Raw genomic sequence first — 15,212 nt, forward strand, 5'->3', positions numbered from 1 at the left:
AATGTCTCAACTGCCTTGCTTTATTATCCTTTTTAATTTTGTGTTGATTTATTTGTGATGAGTATTTGTACCCTACCACTCCCTTAGATGTTAATTTTTAATAGTACATACATAAGCTATCCCCACACATTCCAATGCCTTGGTACAAAAGTCTGTCTTAAGGACATATGGATTAGCTCTACTCAGAGTAAAGAAAAATAAACATTGGCAAATTTGTCTGGCTGTTTCACAGTGACTGTGTTAGAATTTACATCAAGGCCATGATTTTTGCTCTACTGTTTATTGACCCAAATAAACCACAATCCCCAGTAATTCCAGTTCAAACAGACAGGCCCAAATCGACCCAAATAATTCAATTTAACTGCCATTAATTCCAAGAAAATTCTAACCCAAATTAGGCCTACATTATCGAGGCTTTGATGTTTTAGAATGATGATTAAAAGTGAATATTGCATAGTCTTACTTCATTTGGACATTACAATTTCGCATTTTGGGGAGCACCGTTTATTACAGGCACTTGTAGACCCTGACTTGGGAACAATCTAGTGCTGGAGGTAAAAGGGTTTATAAATACATCAACCAAAGTAATCTGCTTTGGCCTTTCTGGGAATCACTGATGATGTTTTAAAACTTCCTTTAATTGTACTTGTAATAAGCTATTTTCCCTTTTTTTTATTTCTCTCCCATATGCTTCCTTGCTTTGCATTGTGATTGCATGCCATCTGCTGGTTTAACCCATGATGGCTTGCTGCTCTGATATTCACCATATGCCAAAATGCCACTTCTGTTACCGTAACGCTACACCCTCCTGTTCATTGCTCCCATGGTCCCCCTCCTGAAAGTACCCATGATGCACAGCGCTACGTCAGCCACTGTCTCTGCGGCAACAGCTCCTGCAACAAGTGCCCCCTTCGCAGCAGCAGCCACAGCCAATCAGGTTTGCTCCTTTTAAAGCTTTTCTTTCACAAATCCCAAACTCTAAATGAGTGCTGATAGTTAAAAAAAAAAAAAAAAAAAAAAAATTCTCAGGGAGAATTTTTTTTTTTCATGTTTATCCATCAGATTTTATTTTATTTTATTTTTTTGATTAGTTTATGGCCAGCATTTGTGGACAGGTTGCACTTATTTAGAGTTAACATTTACTGCAAATAATGATGTAGCTGTGTTTCGTGTTGCGCTGTTCGTTTCCGTACCTAATATTGTGTGATTAACCTGACAGGCTTACATTCCTTTCAGGGCAGCATTACGCATCCAGGGCTTTGTGAATTGTCGCAGAAAAATCAGAAAAGCTCACCTGGGAGTGCTTCAGAGCTGGCTGTATTTGGATTCAGTTCATTCAGAGACCCTATTATCTGTTGTGGAGGAAAAGAAAACTCTCCTCTTAGAAAAGTCTCCCCTTTTCCCTTAGTGTCAAATTTGAGGTCTGAATGATTCTTGTTAACATTTCACCTGGGTCCTGTGTGCTCCCAAACTCACTTGGTTCCCAAGTGAGAGACAAACAGTCCTGGAAGAAGAGTACCGGGCCACCGAGTTCACAAAGGCTGGATATAACTGATTAGGGGCATGTAATTCTTTTGGTTTAACGCATGTGCCATTGAGACCTTGAATGGACTCTTTCTCAGGGAGGGCCAGTTGGCTGTTTCCTGTCGTCACAGCCTGACTATAACCCTAAACCCAGCCAAGCAACTTGCAAACATGTGCTTCTGGTCCCAGGAGAGGAGTAAAAGCATAAAACTCTCACATGCCCGGCAAAACACTTGATTGTGCATGCTCTCCCTTCACAGAAGAGCCATTCTGGTTTTGCTGTGAGTGTAGTGGGTATTTTTTCGTTTTGTTTTGTTTTTATTTTTGTTTTAATAAAATCAACCGTACTGATAAAAGATGACAAGACATATAGGAGGAGGTGGAGGTAAGGTCCCAGCTAACGGGATAAATTGGAAAAAATCATGTCTGGGCATAAGAAGCAGATTTCCAAACTGCATTCTGCAGGCGGGAAGGGCTGAGTCACACTTCTTTCCCAGTTCTAGTGAATAAGTGATTCCAGAGCTATAGGTTTCATTGCTGAAAAGATAGGCGTGAGTGCACTTGTATGAAGGAATTAAAGTAAAATCCCGTGAGCTCCTCCTGTGCCCTCTGAATTGTGATAAAGCAGAAAAGAACGAGGAGGGAGGGAGGAGAGGCCAAGCGGGCCCTCAGAGGCAATACCAACGACTGACAATGCTTTAGCTCTTCACTCGCCACCTCAACACGCCCCGCCCGCTTCCCTCTAAGGAAAGCCAACTCAGCTTCCAAACAGATAGAACAAAGAACAGCAAATCACTTTCTTAGCTGCGAAGTTTTTTTTTTTTTAATGATGGGATGGCAGAAGGGAGAGACAGTGTGCGTCCTTCCATCATTATGTTCAAAGCACCTCTTTACACATGGTCATTCTTAGTCGGGAAACTGGAAAGGTTTCTTTTATGTCTAAGTCCTGTCTTCCTGAACCATGTTTTTGCAATTTGGGGCAGAAGTTTTATATAAAGTCCATTCATCAGAAAACAAGTTTCAAGTGTAATAGTTCGTTACAATGGAATGTAACGTTATACTTTACGGCAAGTTAAGCACTTCTAATACAGAGAGCTGTTTCATGGGAATGGAAAGATAAAGAACTATTTTGGAGTTTTAGGATAAGTCCCTTTATTATGATACATTCTTGGTCATGTATCATAAATATTTTTGCAGCCTAATGATTCTTTGGCACCATTTGGTAGAAAAAACTGAGATTGCATACGTATGCGTAGGTTTATGTATGTGTGTAGGGGAAGCATAACTGTTCAGAAGCTAAAATATATCACTTTTCAGCAGAGTGTGATTGGTAAAGGAACTAACAAGTTAAGTCCGATTAAATCCAAAGAAGTATAATTACAGGTGTACCTGACAGTAGCTTCAAGAATTCTAGATTCTGCATCTTGCAGTTTATCAGATGTAATTGTTGCTGGACTGCACTTCAGTGATGACTCTTAATGAAGGTCTGGGGCTTCCCTGGTGGCGCAGTGGTTGGGAATCCGCCTGCCGATGCAGGGGACACGGGTTCGTGCCCCGGTCCGGGAAGATCCCACATGCCGCGGAGCGGCTGGGCCCGCGAGCCACGGCCGCTAGGCCTGCGCGTCCGGAGCCTGCGCTCCGCAACGGGAGAGGCCACAGCAGTGAGAGGCCCGCGTACCGCAAAAAAAAAAAAAAAAAAAAAAAAGGTCTGCTTTGCACATGAACACAACAGAAAAAGCAATAGTAGTAAAATAAATTTTCAGATATGATATTCTTAATGTATTTTCAACAAGTTTCAAAGAGCAAAGCAGCTACAAAAGAACTTGGAAATTCTTTTAGTGCCCAAGAGTTCAGAATTCAGAGAGATTTCTGATGGCTGTGAAATGACAAGTTTTCATCTTATTAAGATTTCGCCCTTTAAACTCACACTGAATCATGTCCATGTGAATTACATGTCATTTAAACAAAATGAATCTGTTTCCTCACTTGTAAAAGGAAGATTAGAACTAGATGGCCTCCGAGGTCCCTTCCAGCTCTAAGATTCAACAAACCTATGGTTCCTTAGCTGCTGTGCTAAGCCCAACGCATGAGATTATAAAGGTAAACACAAACAGAGTAGGAAGTGGTGCTAAGGATTGCAGAGTTCAGTGCATGATACACATCCTCCCTTCTTTCCCTTCATTGAGCCATCTGTCTTTAACACAAAATGCTGTAGGGTTTTGACAGTTTTTTAGTTCATTGGATCAATTTAGACTGTCAGTTCAAATAGTTCAAATCTCATAAGTATTTGTAATAAGATACAAGTCATTCAGAGAAGAAAGAACATAGACCAAAACATCCCATGACAGCTCCTCCGGCCCAGGTTTCCTTCACATGTTAGCCCACGGTGAGTCAAGTTGAACCAGCAATAAATCTATAAGTTCTACCCTCAGGGCTTAATCAAGGTGCCAGCAATGAAAGTTTTAACTGAACTTAGACTTGCAGTTTGAAATTAAATGACGACAAGATCCAACTACTTCTGGGAAATAGAAAATTATTTTTTGGCTATTTAGCTCTGGGAGTAGATATATAAACAAAAATACAATAAACAAATTTACCAACAGCTATCTCCTGTTTCAGTTAAGGTCTTTGGGCCTTAATATACAAGTTATACCTAATAATAATATTATTATTATTAACAAATTACTTACAGATACAAGATACTATTCTAAATGGTTTCTCTTTTATATAATACATTATATATTTTTATATATCATATCATATATATCATATGAGAAAGAATACATATGTATAGGATACACTCAATCCTTACTACAGTGTTATAAATATTACTGTCATCCCCATTTTATAGACGGTAAAACTGAAACCAAGGTTAACTATCTTAGCCAAAGTTAAACATCTAATAAATGGTCTTGCTGGAATTTAAACCCAGGCAGTTGGATCCCAGAGGCCTTGCCCTTAACCACCATGCTACACTGCCTCTCTCTATAGTTATAAATGAACGGAAGTCACTTCTTCCACAGGTAAAACTGTCTTTCAAGTGAAACTCAATAGCAGCAAGCTCTGTTGCTTTAGGGAAAAATGAAGGAGTTCTGCTAATGCAGCTCAGACTGAGGTGAATTCTAAGCTGGGGAGATGAACTGAATCTGAGCTGCAGATGCAGCTTCAGGCTAGTTATGTAATAGCCAGGTCATATTTAGAAACCATAAACATAGTTGATATATATTAGTTATGATATAGAACTATTCATTAATAGTCTATGTTATCTTATACCCAGTGAGTAGACTGAAAATTATGAATAATTTCTGTACAAGTAAGATGAGAACTAAGACGAGACGTGAAAAGGAATTAGTCATTAGTCCTGGTGAAGCAGATCATGGGCTTCTTTTGTGTGAATCATGGCCCTGGACTTTACTCCCAGTCTCTGTCACTCACCTCACAAGTAGCATCGTGACAAGGGAAATCAGAAATGAAAACCCAGGTACTATATGAGTCAGTCAATTTCAGTCCGCTAATAGAAGGTCAGGATGCATACATCTACAGATGCCTATATTGAAGCCAATTGAATCTTAGAGTGTACAGTGAAAGAGGAGAGGTCAGCAGCCTAGTATATGGATTATCTCGTTTTTTTCACATTATAAGAAATTTTATTTAATAAAATGAGAGTGCAGATTGAAATCCCTCTAACTTGAATTATTATGGTACTCTATCCTGTCATTGCTTTCTTATTTCTTTTATTTCAAAAATACATTCTATTTCAAAAGGGGAGAAAGTAATTCCCTAGTAAATATATTTTAAATCTTAGTTTCTCCATTTATATACAGAGATTATTCAATTTACCTGATAACATCCTTGAAGGCCCAATTCAAATACAATTTATATTCTGAGTCTTTCCCTGAACCCCTGCAGCTAGAATTTCTTTTTTCTATCCTCTGAATTCCACAAGGATTCTATCTGCGTGTTCCTTAAAGCATCATCATTAGATAGATGGAATGACAGTGCTGATATACGACAAAGGTGGCGAAGTGTAAAGCTTAGCAGAGAAAAACTAACAATCCCGTTGGCCAGAGCCCCAGTTTTCGCGAGCGGCTGCAACATAGGTTTGATTCCGAGTGTGTAGGTAGGACCTTAAATGACAGGGTAAAGCGTTCGCTGGCCTTCATTTGGCCACTGAAGGTTTTCAAGCAGCCAAGTGACGGAACGCAACTCTGAGAAAAGCAGGCAGATGGACTCAAGGCAGGAGAGTCTGCGGTGACCACGGAGAGGCTTTCACGAGAGCCTGAAGTGGGACAGTGGCAGCCGGCGAGGGGCCGACTTTGCCTTGCCTTCGCCTGTTACAGAGGGAGAGTCACGTTTAGCCGAAGAGAAACATAAAAACGGTTTCATACTATGGCAAAACCCGTCCAAATAAATGTCATGTAGCAGAAGAAGAGATTCGGGCTGACATGAAGGGTTAATCACAGGAAGTTGCCTCTGTAGGACCCGAATTCAAGGATGGCCTTTGGGTGGACTCCCTGGGCAAATGCCTCCAGGCTGCTTGAGCCTAATATGCGGCTCCCCACTCCCTACCCGAATGAGACGTCAGAGCCACAAAAGCTCTAACACCTCCCTGACCTTTGCCTGGAAGAAAGGGTCCCTTCAGATTTAGAGTGAATACGTGTTGTCCACGTGTCCACAGTTAGAGCTATGTGGACGCGGAGGGCAGTTATTCATCTGATTCGTTCTGGGTCATGAGTCCATGCTAGGAAGGCAAATTCTTACATAGTGGATATTAGGAATATTTTAATGGAGCATCCCACGCAGTGCCTTTAAAGCTGGTGAAATCAATTGTATTTCTGGCAATATGTTAACAACACTGATTACATCTCCAAAAAGTGCTGACTGGTGTTTAATTATGACCTCAAGGTTTTATCACATCTTCCGAATCCTCTTCCAAAGATTAAATCCCTTCAACAGAAAGCTGGCCTTAGGAAGAGTTTATTGAAAATTAGTTAGTAACATATTATACATTCCTAGCCCTCCATTTATTGGGCTATTTGGTAAGTCAGAAAATCCCCATTTTCCAGACATGCCTGATTAGTATATATATAATAACAATTTCAACGGTATCTTACCAGACAAAATAATTACATGCAACCAGATACCTATATTATGCTTTATCTGGCCTGCTACAAATTACTAAAGGGAGATGAGAAAAGTTCAAGAGCATCAGATTTTACTCATTTCTCACATATAAACATGAACACAACTTCAAAGCTATTTGTATATAGATTCTTGGACTTCTGTATTACAAAGTTACAGTAAATCACCCCATCCTAACCGAGAAGTCTAGAAAGGTAAGGTCACGTTTTACTTACTCTCTCATCTCCAAGGGTTTTCTAAAACATCTATTATTCAGAGCCATCTAGGACTATATTCAGACAAATGTAGGAGGCATTCAACATTCCCCACTATTCACCACTTGACCCATTTGGAGCCTGTGTTTTGTCACAAGAAAAACGTGCGCCCTGCAAAGCCCCAGCGTGGGAGGAGTCGACCCCTGGTAGTTCCCTCCCCTGAAATATACAGAAGAGCGACTGGCCTCCCTGTATGGATGATCAAACTGTGAACCACTCCTTTCTCGCAGTTTGCTGGGTCCTGAGAACAGTCCACAGAAAGCCGCTGGGCCCCAAGTACGGTGTGCTCTGAAAGGGCCTGGACAGCAGCTGTCCAAATCCAGGGCCTGTAAATAGCGCTCGGGATGAGACATCCATCTCAGCATTATAATACTGCTAACGTTGCTCGGCCTTCTCTAACTTTGTGCTGATATTCTAACTCGCGAGGCAGGTTCTGTTTCAGTAATGGATCTGGTTGCCTCAAATGAGACAGAATCGCCATAGCAAATATTTTGTGGAGAGAGGGAGTGTGTGTGTGTGTGTGTGTGTGTGTGTGTGTGTGTGTGTGTGAGTAGAGAAAGAGGGGTGGAGGGACAGAGGAGGAGAGAGAGGGAGATTAACTGGAGCCTGCTGTAGATCTCTTCAAATAAAAAAATCAAAATAATAAAAATGGCGGCGTTTGCGTTCAGTTAACACCATTGGTTAAAGCTGCTTGGCAATTTGAGTCTAAATTCCGTGGTGCAACGTGGCTGGGGCACTGGAATCCAGTCTTGCCAGTCTGGTGGAAAATATAAAAAAAGATGTTTAAGGTGGAGAGGAGAGGTGGGAGGGCTGCTCCGTATGCCTTGGGTGGAGCTGGATCTGTGAGAACCATATCGAGGCAGATTATTTTTTCTCTTCAAGAAAGCAGGAAATAAGAAGAAAAAAGGCCTCTTATTTTCCTGCCTCAGAAGCAGCTGCTTTGCAGAACTACCATGAGGTTTAATTAATATATGTATCTGCAGATTCTCCAAGGAAAGGCTAAGTTATGTAAGTGTTGTAGTCTAGTACATTTTCATTTTTCATGAATAATTTACACCTCATGGTGAGAAACTTGGGTAGAATTCTTTTGTATACAGCACCTAAAGACGTAATATCAGCTCCAATTTTGTGCAGTTGAAGAGAAAATGTCAAGGGTCCTTACGTGGAACTTGACTGCCTGCTGGATCGTCCTACTTATTTGACTTCAAATCCCATCCTCTTTTGCATTTTGATGGAATTTGGGGGAATCTTTTTAGATTGCAAAGTTATATTCCCAGTAGTACTGTGGCTTTTGTTGACCATAATAAAATCATGCTCATTTTTCTAATTGTAGGTTTTCTCTTTTGAGAGGAATAAATATACAGTTCACCCTATATGTGTGTTTATTTCCAGCTCTAGGTTTGTAAGGAAAGAGAGACTAGGCACAGTGCAGGAATTTGGATCCGTTGCCAAGGGTTGAAAGATGAATGAGGTCTCGTTTTTAATGAAAGTTGCTATGAGCAGAGGAAATTTTTGACTTCTAGGCATCGATCTCCCCAAGTTTGCCACTGCTGCCTTCCTTCCCACACTTCTACCTGCATGTTTGGGAAAGTTGCCAGCCTTGCTGTGTGGGTGGATGGAGAGGAGAGATCCTGGCCGTCTCCTGCCACAAAGCTGGCCTGACTGTCACTTCACTGACTGGGTATGACGCCATGATGAGTCAAGGACAAACTGGCATGAGGTCCGGCCTCTCAGCCTCTTCCAGCATTCTCTCTGGGCCACGTCGCAGGAGTCCATGGCTTCCAAGGCCAGACCTGTCTGAGTCTGCTGAACATTCTAGAGGCCACCAGTGGGGGGGGGGGGTGTGCTAAGGGTACCCAGGAGTTTACTGCCTAGTCAAAGAGATGCGAAGCAATCAGACAGTGTCGCAAAGTGAAATAGTCACAAGGATTCAGACATTATTGCCTGGGAAGTAAGCTCCACGGCAGAGCCTTACCCCTAAGTGGGAGGGGGGAGTAAATGATGAGTTTGGGACTGACATATACACACTACTGTATATAAAAGTGCAGAGGCAGGTCTTGAAGGATGTGTAGGAATTAGATAAGGAAGAGGTGAGGTTGTTCCTGACCAGAGTGAAATGTACGGGGTAGAGCTGGGGGTGGGGGTAAGGGGCAAGGAGGCTGGCATTATAAATGTACCAGCATCATGTTTTCCATGTGTTCTCACATTTAACCCTATCAGATGGGCCCTATTCTCGCTCTTTAACATGGGGAGACATCAAGGCTCAGATGTGGCCGTGGCTCTCATCAGTAGAAGGGCCTGCATTTGACCTCCAGACTCTGACCCTGAGGTCAATGCTCCCCCCTCATCCCACCTTCTTCCCCAGTAGCCTTCGTGGCTCAGATAGGAGTTTCAGAATCCGTTTCGGACTTTATCCCGCAAAAGATGCAGACGGAGCAGCTGTTACTACACCAGCTCTAAAGGGGGAGACAGTGTAGCTCACAGGCACTAAAGGCCACACCGCAGTGAGTGAGGGAGTGAAGGGAAGGCACATGTGGACAGGACTAGAAAATCTCCTTGAGCAGGTGAGGAGGTTAGGTTACCGAGGAGGTCAAAAGGCAGGCTGAGGGCAGGGCAGCAAACTGCAAAACGAGAGAGAGACTTGCAAACACTCTTCTACCGGAAGTGAGTGGGTGGGTGTGAGCTGAGATAGGCTGAGCGCAGGTTAACTGGTGAGGAAGCTACTTTGTTGATGAAGTGATAAAATTGGGATAGAGAGAAAAGGGAAAATGTGGGGAGGGGAGGGTGAATACATCCGTCCCTCAGTATCTGTGGGGCATTGGTTCCAGGACCCCGAGTAATACCAAAATCCATGGATGCTCAAGTCCCTTATATAAAGTGGCACATCTGCATATAACCTTTGCACGTCCTCTCTTATACTTTAAACCATCTCTACGTTACCTAAGACGATGTAAATGCTATGTAAATAGTTGCCAGCACATGACAAATTCAGGTTTTAGTTTTGGGAGCTTTCTGGAATTTTTTTTTTCCAATATTTTCTATCCATGGTTGGTTGAATCCATGAATTCAGAACCTGAAGATAGGAAGGAGGACAGGCTGTGACTAAGAAAATCAAGAAAATTCGGGGAGGCGTTTTGATCCTTTACTCTCCCAGTGGCTCTTGCCAGTTTCTATAGTATCTGTGGATCCACCAGCTCTCTGCTCCCCGCCACATCAATCTTCTGCAAGACATTTCTCCCGATGACTTACATAAAAAGAATGGCTCCTGTTGACCCTTCTTCACTTTTCTTTGTACTATAAAGGAGAAATCTGTTGACTGGTATTTTCTGACACTGGTTTATGAAAAACTACAGCTAGTCTGGCACTTAGACTCCATCAGGCCTCGGCATCACGTATAATATGCTGAAACTTTTGCTCTGTCTGTTTCAACTCTCAGTGATCAAATTATCGTATGATCGTCACTCTCCTTGCTCTGGAGTTTCCAAAGATCTCAGAGTTTATGTCGATGAGCTTCCTATAATCAAATACAGACACTTTTCAGTATTTACCACAAGGCGTTTCTGGAAGCAGCATCGTTAAGCTGAATGTTGTGAAGTGTCACCCACTTTCCCATAGTCTCTGTTGCCTCAGGCACTGCAGGTCTGACCCCAGACCTGCATTAACTACATCAAAGTTATGAAAGGTGATAAGTCATAAGAGCAAGCTGACCACAACCGTGCCCTACTTCTACAACAACAGAAAAGGGAAATGATGATGCAGGTTACACTATAAATTGGAACGTGACCCCAGATCAGTAAGGTGGCTTACCCAAGTCACATAAACAAGAGAACCAGGACTAGAACCCAACTGTCTGTGTCCCGCCTAGGGTAGTGTTTTTTTCCCTTTCACCACACTGCCTTCCTGAGAGAGTGCTTTAAATGATCATTAAAGGGACCCCAAAGTTCTACAGAGGATACAGACAGCACAAAGATAACGCAAGCATCTCTCCGTTAGTAAGCTCTTACCAAGTGCCAGACGTCATGCAAGCTTTTATACGAATTATCGCATTAAAACCCAAAATGGCCCTGTAAGGAAATATCCTTCTCCCCGATATACAGATAAGGAAACTGCCGTTTTGAGAAGCTGAAAAACTTGTGCAAGGCCATCTATTAAGTGGCAAAACCAGATATACAACCTCCCTCAAGCTCCTAACCTTCCATTTTATAATGAGGAAAAGGACCCTCAATGGTTAAGTGACTCATTCAAGGTTACATGAGGGATTAGAAACTGATCTAACACCACGCTTAGCCCTCTTTCCCTCCCTCAAGCCACAATCCAGCATGAGTATGCTAGCTATACAGTTTTTTGAACAGTCAATAGATTTTCTCCCTCCTTAAAATTTAGAAAGGTTTTGGAGGAATCAAAAAGATACCCAAGGATATTAAACTCAATTCCTTCTTTTTCTCAAAATATTGTTCATAACTCTTCCATTAGTCATTCTTTCAATTCTTGGCATTGTTATCCTGAGATATTTGAAAGGGCCAGAGAACCACTTTAGTTATGAAGATCCAGGAGAAAAGGAATTGCTTGAATCAGTTCGTATTGTTCATCGTCTTTTCTTTGGTCTTCTCTGACCCCTGTAACATTAAGGATGGCCTTGAACAAGGAAAGAAGTTAAAATAGGGAAATCTAAGGTGTGTGTGAAGAATGAGCAGAAAACCCCACTGTATTCCTTTGCCTTGGAAAACTGGGTTTAAGAATCGCTTTCTTGGGCTTCCCTGGTGGCGCAGTGGTTGAGAGTCCGCCTGCCGATGCAGGGGACACGGGTTCATGCCCCGGTCCGGGAAGATCCCACATGCCACGGAGCGGCTGGGCCCGTGAGCCATGGCCACTGGGCCTGCGCGTCCAGAGCCTGTGCTCCGCAACGGGAGAGGCCACAACAGTGAGAGGCCCATGTACTGCAGGGAAAAAAAAAAAAGAATTGCTTTTTTTTTTTTTTTTTAACATAAACTCATAAGCTAAGTCCCCTCATTTTTCCTGCTGGTTATGTGAACCTATCTGAGAAGAGGTGAAGGTTTGAAAATTGAAGTATGGATGTGTATTAGACAAGACTGGGTGTGCAGAAGCGTCCATAAATAGTGGTTTGTTCTAAGTCCAGTGATCTAAGAATTATTAGTAAATACTATACCTTGTCAAAATATTCCTATTCATGTTTTGTGGCATAGCCTAGGAAATTAAAATAGGTGAATTATTACCATAGGATAACAGTAGCATCTGCATTAGGAACAACGTTTGATTCCCATTACAGAGAAGAGGAATACTAAGAATAAAAGATGCTGAATCACTTACCCATGGTAACACAGTTATTAGGTGTAGAAGCTACGTTTGAACTGGATCTAAATTTAAAGAGTGGGAGATGCTGCCTCCCATGGGATGTAACTTTTTTTTTAACTTGATTTTTTATTTATTATTTTATTTAATTAATTAATTTATCTATTTGGCCACACCCCGTGGCATGCGGAACTTCCCGGACCAGGGATTGAACTCATGCCCCCTGCAGTGGAAGCGTGGAGTTTTAACCACTGGACCACCGGGAATGTAAATTTCTATTGCAGTAGACTTTGATCACTGTATGGTACTGGATGTTGATGCTTTTATAATAAAAGATTTTAGTTTGAAAAATGATTAATAGAAATGACAGTCAAGACTTTCATGAACAATAAAGAAGTTCAGCCTATATTTATTTAGTTGTCAGTGACAGGTCAAGATATACATACACAGAAAGGGAAGTGCATTTGACATTTTAGAAAATCCTAATCTCATCAAAATCAAATTTATTATCAACACATATGGAGTGTCATACAGATGATATAATAGTTAAATGCACAAAATTATTATTTGAATGCCTATTTAAGTAGAAGCTGAAACCAAATTTTATTTAGGATTATGAATTTTCAAATAAATAGACCAAGGGAAGGGAACCGACATTTATCAAAAAACACTACTACATATCAGACACTTTATATACATTATTTAATTTAATATTCAGTAGAACTCAGTGAAGTGTCTCATCCATTTTCCAGAGGAGAACAAATTTTAAAGAATAATGTGCTTAAGATTCAAGCAGGTTGGAAGTGGCTGGACAGTTTTAGAACTCAGGTTCACTGATCTCCAAATCCTGTTCCCTTGTGTCTCCACCATATTTGAATTAGATTGGAGCTTATGGTCAACGTAGGACTGGGGTGAAGTTATTTATATGGTTCCCTTAAAAACTGCTAACTACTGAGTTTAACTATTGGTTTACAAAGTTTTAGCCTTTTAAGAAGAAAGTTCCAGTAGAAGCAAACCTTTTTAAAATCCAAGTTCAATATCAGAAATGTCTGAAAATATGGTTAGTTGATGAGACCAACAAGGCAATTCAAATTACAGTCCAGTAAACAAGAGCTAGAAAGTAGATGAATGAGGGCACCATTTCACCCTTCCAAGGGTGGTAAACTGGCAAGAAACTTCTGTAAAAAAAGAGTCTACCAGGAGGAGTCCTTTCTTCCAGGACTCTTTTTTTTTTCTAAACAATAATTTTAAAAGAGAGATACTGTTTTCCTCCACTGTTTTCATAGAACCTTACCCTCATATAAATCTCAGGTTAAATGAACATCACTACTTGATTCGTTCTACTTGAGAAGGAATGTTTTGGGCAGCCTGGAGGAGGCAGCTGTGAAAGGAGTGACTAGAGGTTAATTCAGTTGTAGGTAAAACCACAGAGCTCAATTCCCAAGTACCCCAAGGAATCGATGACGATTCAGGTACGCAAACAGAAAAATTCCATTTTGAAGCCCAAAATGGGGAGGATAAAAAGGACGGGAGGGAAAGAAGGAAGGAGGGGTTAAGTATTGGCAAGAAAGGAGAAGAGGGAGTTATTGTTTAATGGGCACAGAGTTTCAGTTTGGAATGATGGAAAGTTCTGGAGATGGTTGGTGGTGACAGTTGCACAATAGTGTGAGCGTACTTGATGCCACTGAACCATACACTTAAAAATGGTTAAAATGGCCAATTTTATGCTCTGCCTATTTTACCACAATATTTTAATTGGGTGAAGGATCTGAATAGATATTTCTCCAAAGAAGAAAGAATTAGGATTGGCAAGAAAGATGCCTAATTATATGTAGGTTTTTGGTTTTTTTTAATACATAGTATACAATTATTCTTTTCACATTAAAAATTCTTTATTGTGCCTGTGTTTTCCTTTAAGAGTTCTGTTTTCATGAAACAGGTAACTGAGTGCAAATGCAAATTCTTCCTCGGTGAACCATGCAGGCTAGAAGCTGAGTCTATTCTGAGGCCATAACCAAAGCCCACTGTTAACCCAGTGCAATGCATCTTCACACTTTTTCTCAACAAATGTTTATAAAGAGCCCGCTGTGTGTCATGTGAAATTCAAAATTCTGGGAGTACAGCAATGAACAAAACAGTCCCTGTTCTTGTGGCTCTTACACTGCCAAGGGGACAGGCAAAAAACCAACACGTAAGTAATTACAGTCAAAGTTATTATTATATAATAAGGATCATCTCAAAAACTAGAGAAGCTGAAAGAATGGGCCTCACCACTGAGCTTTGAGGGAGGATAGTTAGTAATAGAGAAATAAGGGAGAATGTAAGAGCTTGCTTTCTTCCTTTGGTTTCTATTTTGCCATCTATTATACCAGGATATTTAGGGCACTTTCTGAGGAGTTATTAGGAAGGACAGATGGCAACCTGGTTAGCTACCCACCACACTGCAGAGGTGCCCATGTGGCACAAGCAGAGTGAGAAACTAAGGCCCAGGAGGGTCACAAAGCTGGTTGGTGGCACAAACAAGCCTCCCGAAATTCCACTCCAGGACTCTCTTTGATTTTTTTCCTTTGCACCATTATTTTACACACATTGAGCGGTTCTGTTCATCTTTCCCTCGCTCTCTGACACACATACACATACACAAACACCCAGGCAAAGAACTGAAAAGGAAGGAAACAAAACAAAACTACTTTTGCTGGAAATTTTTTAAATGGCAGTGTCATCCTATCAATTTGAGAAATGTGTAAGGTGACTACAGTACACAAAGACACACTTCATATCCTGCGCATGACATTAACTTACCCTTCTTTTTACTGAATCCCGGCATTTGGTTACTTTTCTGCCTTTGGTGTCTTAAAAGCCAGTTCTTAGCAGACTGAATTATACATTCTGCTCCACTGTTAACATGAATACTATGGCCAAAATGTGCCCAGGATTCTAAGTCTAACATAATGGCAGTGGATACAAAAGCAGGGCACTGAG

The 15,212-nt window shown here is 41.2% G+C and overlaps 1 protein-coding gene across 12 annotated transcripts in view; it reads left to right on the forward strand.

The window, feature by feature from the left end:
* Positions 1-15,212, forward strand: part of MBNL2 (muscleblind like splicing regulator 2) — a 154,459-nt gene that overhangs the window by 126,851 nt on the left and 12,396 nt on the right. For 5 of the 12 annotated variants that reach the window (XM_067016573.1, XM_059042027.2, XM_067016576.1 and 2 more), the window contains one exon: positions 843-937. The exons of the other annotated variants lie outside the window; for them this stretch is intronic. In XM_067016573.1, coding sequence (XP_066872674.1) covers positions 843-937 — 95 coding nt within the window. The remainder of the gene's footprint in view (positions 1-842; positions 938-15,212) is intronic. 12 annotated transcript variants of the gene reach the window in all.

This window comes from Kogia breviceps, chromosome 16 (genome assembly GCF_026419965.1).
Source record: "Kogia breviceps isolate mKogBre1 chromosome 16, mKogBre1 haplotype 1, whole genome shotgun sequence".
Lineage (NCBI taxonomy): Eukaryota > Metazoa > Chordata > Mammalia > Artiodactyla > Physeteridae > Kogia > Kogia breviceps.